General features: G+C 48.7%; 1 protein-coding gene across 1 annotated transcript; it reads left to right on the top strand.

The window, feature by feature from the left end:
- Positions 1–492: 492 nt before the first annotated feature.
- LOC309583820 (GSK-3-binding protein-like) lies at positions 493–3,079 on the top strand. Its single transcript, XM_082299647.1, has one exon. It carries the CDS (start codon positions 1,629–1,631, stop codon positions 2,235–2,237), a length of 609 nt encoding a protein of 202 aa, XP_082155773.1. The 5' UTR covers positions 493–1,628; the 3' UTR covers positions 2,238–3,079.
- Positions 3,080–8,922: the final 5,843 nt, after the last annotated feature.

Below are 8,922 nucleotides of genomic sequence, written 5' to 3'. Positions count from 1 at the left end.
GCTGAAAATAAGAAAATATCAGTACCTTCAGTATGCACATGAATAATTAAAAAGCAATTAGGTGGCATGATTTATGTCCAGCTCATACAAATCCAGGCAGGGGATGTAGTAATGGGCTTGGACACCTAGGCTGGAGTGACCATTAACATGTGCAGATAGCAGGCATGTTCACAAACACGTGCACTTATGCACAGGGTCTCTTGCTTTATATAGCAAGTGGAAGTAACTCAGGAGAACATGGACAAACAGACCAAAAGACATGCCCTCTCCTTTGCCAACCGCTTACTGATTAATCAAGGGCACAGTGGTGATAGCAGTTATGTGTATGAGCAACTCACACTTCACAGGCTGTTCCCACCAGAGCCGACCGCATGCCCTGTCACGTGAATGAACGTGTTCTGGACTATGTCCCCAGAGTTCCTACACCCAGAAAACCTTATTTAAGGCTCACCATAGAAACTTCAACACCTGCTTAAATGATGCAGTGACGGAAACAAGGGAAGGAACAGGACTGGGACATGAAGAGATAGGGCAGAGCCTTGGTGCAGGTCATGAAGTAAGCTGCAGGCTGAGAGAAACCCCGGCAGAACACCTGCACAGAGTTGCTTCACGTCTGCTAATTCTAGTGATGACAAAAAAGACTCCAAAGGCATTTATATGTCAAGGAATTAAACCCCAAACCAACGCGCTGCCGGGTGCGGGCACACAGCAGGCATAGCACATCAGGGCAGAGACGACCGCCGAGGGCGAACCAAGCGGTCAGACCGGGCGCTGCGGTACGAGCGCGCCGCGATCCCAACACGGAACCTTGCGGGCGACTACAGTGGCTAATGGGGATCGCAACGCCGCGGCCGCTCCCGAAGAGGCCGGTGCGGGCCGGTCGCGCTCCGCTGGGAAGCGCCAGCTCTCGCTTCCAGGCGCGCGGTGCTGCGGGAGAGCCGCACGCGCGCAACCGCCTGGCGCTCACGGGGGCACCGGCGCGCGCTCGCACCGGCGCCCCGCGGGCCGTTAACGGCGGGGCGGGGGCGGCACCGGCCGGGCGGTCACCGGGCGGTCACGGGGCGGTCACCGGGCGCCGCTCGCCCTCCCCGCGGTCCCCCGTGACCCCTCCAAGTGATCGTCCCGAGGCGACGGGGCGGTGCGGGACCCTCCGCCGCGCCGCCCGCCCCGCCCCCTCCTGCCAATCACTGCGGCCCCGCCCCCGAGACCCGAGGTGCGGGGTTTGAAAGCGGGCCGGTCCACGCGGCGCGCAGACGGGGGGGAAGAAGACTGAACAGGGAGCGTCGCGCTCGGTGGTCGCGGGGCGGCCTCGCCCGGCCGGCGGCGCCCGGCGGCGGGAGCCGCCCCCGCGCTATTGGCCGAGCCCTCTCTGCACGGGGCGCCGGCCCCGGGAGCGGCCGGCGAGCGGTTGGTCCGGAGGGCCGTCCCTCCCTCCCCCCCCGGCCGGCGCAGTGGGAGGCGCCCGGGCGCGCGCGTCACCCATTGTTTACAAACCAACGCCAGCGGGCCGAGCTCCAGCCGCGACCGCAGCGCCGGAGCCGCGTGTGCTCGCGCGCGCGCGGGGCGGCGGGCGGGCGGCGGCCCCGGTCCCGCTGCGGCGGCTGCGGCACGGCAGGGACCCGGCAGAGATGCCGTGCCGCCCGGGCGAGCGCTTCCTGCTGCTGGAGCGCCCGGTCGCCGTGGGACAGGCGGGCTCCAAGGAGGTGGACGCGCTGGTGGCCAAGCTGGGCGAGGTGCTGCAGTTGAGCGCCCAGCGGGCGCCGCCGCCGCCCCGCGCCCCCAAGCACCTGGGGCCGGGCAGCGCCCGCGACCGCGCCGCCCCCTACTCGCCGCGGTGCTGCAGCGGCGGCGGGGCCGGCGCCGGGCTGCTGGCGCCGCGGGGACCGGCCCCGCAGCAAGATCACTCGCAGCACGTCGAGCCCCCGCGGCCGGACCGGAGCGGCCAGCAGCGGGTGACCAAGCAGCTGTGCGGACGGGGCTGGCTGCGGAGCGCCGCCCGTCGGAGGAAGCAGCCTCCGCCGGGGCCGGGCGACGGGCCGGCGGAGGAGGAGGATCCACACCGGCTCCTGCAGCAGCTCATCCTTTCCGGCAACCTCATCAAAGAAGCCGTCCGGCGGCTGCAGCTGGCGGCGGCGGCGGCAGCAGCGGCGGCATCCGCGGCCTCCAGCGGCAGCGCCTCGGCGGGGAGCGGCGGCGCGGACGGCGAGGCGGCGGCGGCGGTGCAGCCCCTGCAGTAGCCGGCGGGGACGAGCGGCGGCGGTGACCGGGGCGAAGGAGCGCGGCCGCTGGCGGCGGCGGCGGCGGAGCGGAGCCCCCGCCGGGCGGGCTGCGGCAGCGCGGTGCGGGCTCCGCCAGGATGTAAGTGTGTCCCGGCCGCGGGGCCCCCCTGGCCGGGGCCGGTTGGGGCGGGGAGGGTGCCCGAACCCCCCCGCCCCAAGGTCACCCGCGGCGCGGACCCCGCCGAGCCCCAGCCGGTGAGGCCGCGCACGCCGCCCGCCCCGAGTTGTTGTTGTGTCCCCCCCCCTCCTCCTCTGCCTTCCCCGGGAGCTCCTCCTTCTCCTCCCCCCGCCGGGGCAGCCCGGCCGGGGCCGCGGACCCCCCCGCCGCCGGTCCCCCGCTGCCGCGGAGCTCCTCCGTCTCCCAGGAGCCATTTGCAATAATCCTCGCTGACCCCGGCGGGAGGTGTTTCCTTTCCCCTCCCGGGCTGGTTTGGTTTTTTGTTGGGGGTTTATTTGTTGTTATTTTAACGTTTATTGTTATTATTTCTCGTTGTGACTGTATGAAGCAGTTTTTAAAAATGTGAATATCAAAGCTGGAAGGCAGCTGGACTTAAGAAATGAGTGAATGGAGCCTGAGATGCATTGTTCACGCAAGGTAGCCGAAACAAGTTTTTTTCTACCAAAAAGAAAAACCCTGAATCCACCCTTCCCCGACAAACTCAATGGCTCAAGTACAAGATGCAGCTGTTGATTTTAAATATATGCACTTCGTACCGGAGCGTTTGAAATGTGTTCCTGATTTACAGGACTTACTGTCTTAATTAACCTGTCTGTATTGAATAAACGTGGTCTTGTTTTTATTTTTGGGTCTGTGTCTCATTGTTAAGGGGAAATGAATTCTGATTCATGAGAACAAAACTGTGTGGATGATGCCCCGGGAGGCACGTACCCCCTTGATCTTCTTTCAGTTTTAAGATCTCCATTTTACAAGCAAAAAAAAAAAAATCCCCACAACAATCCGCATAGTCTGATGCAGTGGGACACCGGTTATTAATGCACGGAGATGCAACTGAGCCCCTTTGTTTGCCAGCAGCGTTCATTTGTAAGCCGTGAGACGCCCCTTCGAGCAGCCGAGAATGTGGCTGTTGGAATTTATAAGTCAAATCGTACTGAAACGAAAATTAGGTATTTTGTACTGGGGAAGGAACAGGGCTTGTGTTGGTCACTTGTTTGGGTTGTTTTCGGGGTTTTTTTTCTCTCTCTGAGTATAGAGGGGAAAGAAAGACTCTAGAAAGGAGACAAGACATCTAGGCAGCAATCAAAAAAAATTTTAATTCTGTAAACCAGAACTAGATATTTCAATGGTCATTAAGTTCCAATACCTATTTTGAATAGTTTCCTTTGTAAAATCCTGTGTTGGGTTTTTAGGAGTCATTGAGCTTCAAGATCAGAACTGAACACATCACACAGACTGGAGCTTAACAATCTCCCAACCCCCACTCAATTTGAGGTAAAAGCTTCTCCTTTGAAGAAGGTAGCAATCCCACATGAAAGAAAATGGAAGATGTTTGCCTTTGTGCAAGAGAGCAATTTGAGTAGCTACGTTTACTTGTGTGATTAGTTCTTTCATGAATACATTAAATCCACAAAATATTTTAGATTTCTTTCTCTGCCACGGCTACTACTAGAAACTGATGCTGAAGGTTTTTATGATGTCTCACTGAATTCCTCATGCACTAGGACCAGTATGTGATGTTATTAGCTTTATCTTGACTAATTTATAAGTAGAACGCAGTTTTTCCATATCAAAGCATGTAAAACGCAAAAAACGAAGTTCAGCGCCTTTTAGAACCTCCTTAATTACTAACATCTGAAGTCCTTTTTCTCATAACTTGGGCTGCTTTTGTGGCATTTTGCACAACTTGGAAAAGATTCGAATCTGCCATTAGTTCTTAACCTCTCGTACAATGACGTAGTGTGTAGGTTATCCTTCAAATGAATTTTTATTTGCAATTTTCTTGTTTCTTTCTTTCTCCAGGAAAAAAAGTTCAATAGTAGATACAAAGAATATAACCACTAGCCACAACTGAAAATCTTGTTATTCTTGTATTTGTCCTTTAGATGCCCAGATGTGCTGTGCAGACACTGAATTTGAACCCTGGGATGGGTAGTTTAATTACTTAAAAAACTGGAGGAAACAAGCTAAAATCTGGACATAGCCAATGGAGCCTGAATGGTTAACTATACTTAAAAGTATATGGGTGGGGGTCAGCTGGAATTCTGAAAGCTGTCGAGTTTGACTTGAACTTTTTGCCATTGATAATTATGCATTGATTTTGCATCTCCTTTCCTTCCCCCCATCCCTCCTCCTCCCCAAATCCTAGCCCCTGTATACTAATGAGAACAGCTAACTTTACAAGTGTCCTTTGTAGTCACTGAAAGCCTCAAGACATTCCTTTTAAGGATTTTACTAGAATAACACTTTTCAATAAAGTGGCAGTTGAAGTGAGGCGTAGAAAAGATGCTAATAAATTTCACTGTGACTGGCTGGTTTTTAAGCTTCCTAAATTACTTCTAAAATAGCTTTTACCTTTTCCTTTGTGCAAGGCTGAGAGATGTATATATGAAAAGGGTTATAGTGAGCTAAGCGTTACGCAGAGTGTGATGATTTGGTAAAAGGAATTTTGGCACTTGTTTCAGATAACTTGCATAACTCACTGACACATCTTCCTCATTATAATGTGAACATCCTAAGCTCATGCCAGCAGCCTTTCTTGTCACATCTTCCATGTAAGTCTTTGTCTTCTTCAAAATATATGTCACTTCTTCATAAGGGAACGGATCAAACATGGCTCATTTTGGTTTTGGAAGACACATTTTAAAAAATGTTGGACCAATTGAAGTATTGCCAGAAGGTTTCTGTTGATTCGTTGCAAATTCTCCTTTTCTTTGCCTTGTGCTACGCTGTGCAAGCATACAAACTGTGATATAAACTCATCATTTACTTTGTTTCCCAAACAAGATAAAAAGTGTTGACCTGGGAAATAACAATTTTCGTAAGTTTTCTGTGTCTGTGTTTCAGAGGTGGGGTGTCTTTAGTATGTATATTAAGTCTGTGCCAGACTTCAAGTACCAGTTGTTGGTTTCTAGAGAAGCAAAACAGAAATACATTTGGCCTTCACAGTATGCTTAAACTTTCTTCATTCATAAGTGAAAATACAGTTTACTTACAGTTTTAAATTTGGACTAAAATTGTGTTTTCATTATAGGCTTTTAGCTAGGTTTTAGCTCTTTTTTTCTTTCCATATTGTGAAGAAAAAAAATTGTTCAAAACACACATTTTACAGTGGATGACATGAGCTGTAGAACCAAAAGTAAACCATTTAGATTTTTGTAACAAATGACATGCCAGTGCATTGGGGAAGAAATTTAATTTCATTATATCTAAAGGGGGTTATATTTTGTGGGTAAACTTGATTTTAAGTAATATTGTAAACAAATACACTGAAGACTCACAGCCTCATCTTTCAGTGTTCCTTTCTGGTGTTGCACTAGCATGGCACTGGGCTGCCACAGTTTTTTTCATTTGTAGTCTACATCGCTGCTTAACTCCTCCTGAGTTTTCTCTAGGTGATTGGACAACTGTTTTCCTGACTCTTTGCCCAAAATTCAGCTTTGCATCCTAGTTATATCTTGCTCTTTGTACTCCCATCTTCCCTGAGCTCTTGAAAGTAACTCAATTTAGCCAGAAGTCTGGCAGGTAGAGTGATTTTTGTCTGCTATTTCCCTTGTGTGACCTGTCTCCCTTGTAGCTCACTATTGTGTACTGTACCAGCACTTAGAATCTGCTATAAAAATTATGTTGGCATGGTACTTGGCATGATAAACATGGTGGGAAAGTAGGGATTCCACCCTAAGTCCTTAAAATGGGGTTTAAAAGAAGCCTGTTAAGCAAATAGCAAGCACATCTCATGGAAGGCATAAGGGAGAAGAAGGATGTGTGCTGGTTAATACACAATTTAAGTTCTGGTCACCTGGGGCCAGTTCCAGTGTTGGTGACTTCTCCTGCATCTCCATCGAAAAAAACATTTCTCATTCCCTCCTAGTCCCTGGCCCCATGATTTTCCTCTCTTCACCGTGCATTCCCTGCCTTGCCCAGGCCATTTTTTTCAGCTTGTGGTTGAAGTATTTCACTTTTGCATCTTTTGTCCATGTCATATTACTCTTCCCAAGTATTAAGTAGCTTTTTTTTCTTCAGTTGTTTTTTGATGGGTACTTTTGAGGTGCTCGTTCACTTGACTTGCAAATATTGTAGCTCAGTCAATTCTCAGTTGCCATGATCTGGTTAACTCCTTATAAACCTTGCAGTGTGAGTTGGAGGGCAAGTTATTAGTGTCCTTCATCTTAGTTTGTACAACATAGGGCAAAAATTGGAGGGGAAATCCTAGCTGCAATGAAATGAACAGGTGAAGTTAACAGCAAAATTATTTTCAACTTTTGTGGGAATTTTCTCCTGGTTTGGTTTCTTTTCGTTTTGGTTTTTTGTTTGTTTGTTTTGTTTTGTTTTATTATTGTTGTTTGGTTACATTTCTTGTTTTGGTTTTTTTTAGAAGTAGCTGGGAAATACCACTTCAAGTGGTACAATGACTACATAAATGCCTTTGGGGGAACACAAAAATTACATCAGCAAACTCATTTCTTGAGTCAATGAGTTTGGTTCACTTTTTCTCTTCCAAAAATTATGTTTTAGCTGTGTGACTAACCTCAGTCACCTTTGTCAAAGCTGCAGAACTGCCATTATGCAATTTCCTTGGCAAAAGGCAGCTGCTGGAAAAGAACTGGTGCCCATAGAGGAAGGCTGCAGTGTGCCCAAGCTGCATTAGTAAACACTGTAAACTCCACAACAGAGGAAGCTGCAGGAAATCAAGCACCATAAATTCAGAGGCGTGCAGCATTAGCTGTTCCTTATGCAATATCCTGTATCTGAATTGTATTATTTTTGCTTCCCATTATATAATATAGTGGTGTCTGGTAGAGTAATACAGCCAGCTAAGGGTGCTCTTCATCACTGCAGGCATTAGGCAGAACATGAGCAATCAAAAGAAATTGTAAAAAACATCTTGTCTCTATGTCCTCCTTGTAATTACTAACTTGGCAGGACTTCATTCATGAAGAGGTTCTAAGGATAGGCTCTAAGATCCTGAGCTGTGTGAAGAAGTTTAATATGTGCAGTTCCAGCCCCAAGTACATATTTTATAGCAGCAACAATTTCAAAGCTAGGGGAAAAAAAATCTTGCTGGAACTTTGAGCTTGGAAGCCAAGTGGTAAAATTGAGAATAAATGGACCTGCTCTCATTTTCCTCCCATGTAGGTACTTCAGTCCTCATCCAAGGAGCTTCACTGCTCCCTGGCACACTGTGGGGCTTGTATCACCAGCTGCCCCTCAGGAGGTGATTGATTGATTTTACAGCCCAGAGAAGTTGTAGTCTTCCAGCTCTATGGGATCACTTTCAGGAGCAGCGCTGACTTAAATACATTTTTCATTTGGTGGTAAAGGATGAAACAGCACCAGGATGAAAATGTTTTAATTAGAGGAAATGGATCCTGGCTGGCTTAATAGTAAATATTTACTGCTCTAAGCATTTTACCATAGGAGACTGGGGCTTATTCTACCCACATCACAACAATTGTCCTAGTTTCAAGGCTTAAATCTACAGAAGCATGGGCTCGCAGTTAAAGTGCAAATTTAGGTTATTAGTGTTCTTAAATCCACATTGCAATGCCTTTTCTTGTTTACAAGACTAACTTAGTGTTCCAGAGGAAACCACACAGGGCTGAAGCAGATGACTGAACACGTGTATGTGCATCCCCAGCTTCTCCTGAGAAATGGAAGATGAGTGGGATACGTAATCCTGTCCTGTTGGTAGCAGGCAGCACTGGCAGTTGCTGTTCTAGCAATACCTATCTATCAGTGCACGGGTATGCCCCACTGGTGTGATATCTCTACGTTGTTTTGGAAGGTAAAAAACCAGACATTTATGTTTTCCATCTTGCTGTTCTGCTCTGTTGTTAGCTTTCACCAGGCTGCTTTGACAGCTGCTTTCCTCCAATGCCTCCAATGCAAACTCCCTCAGCTGCTGTCAGCTCTGACCTGAACTGTGGCTGGATTCTGAATCACAGGACACAGAAAACTTATTCCCATAAAAAAGGAGTAAGTCAGCCTGGAGCGTGCCAGACTGGTAGCAGGATGGAAATAAGAGACATAAATTTCCACATCTGCATCTGTATAGATCTCTTCTTCTGTTCTTCTCCCACCTTTTTAATTTTTTTCCTTTTAAGAGAGGCCACAGATGTCAAGAACCTCTGGAAATCAAACAGCTTACCTCAGTAGGGGTTTAGAAGTGACTCACAGCCCTGATGTTCACTTTTCCCCTTGTTTTCCTGGAAAGCCTTTATGGCACATTTGGTTCATGGTGATCCTGTTCTCCAATCTGCAGTGAAACAGATACTTTGGGGCTAAAGAGCAAACATGCTCAGCCTGGGTGCTGTGTATGTGCCCACACAAGCATGGATCGGATGTGACTTGCTGAAACAGTACTTGTGTTCAGGGTCAGATGTGCAGATGTTTTATTGACACTAAATAAATATAGACTTATAAAATGACATGTGCTATTAATTAGATTTAAAATTAAATTTTCAGAAA

The sequence above is a fragment of the Coloeus monedula genome (assembly GCF_965178545.1).
Source record: "Coloeus monedula genome assembly, chromosome: 1".
Taxonomy (NCBI): domain Eukaryota; kingdom Metazoa; phylum Chordata; class Aves; order Passeriformes; family Corvidae; genus Coloeus; species Coloeus monedula.
The sequence above is the reverse complement of the archived record's forward strand: the minus strand, read 5'-3'. Positions and strand labels throughout refer to the sequence as shown.

What these genes read in the sequence shown, in the direction of transcription:
- LOC309583820 (XM_082299647.1), top strand. Translation starts at nt 1,629, where the DNA reads ATGCCGTGCCGCCCGGGCGAGCGCTTCCTGCTGCTGGAGCGCCCGGTC.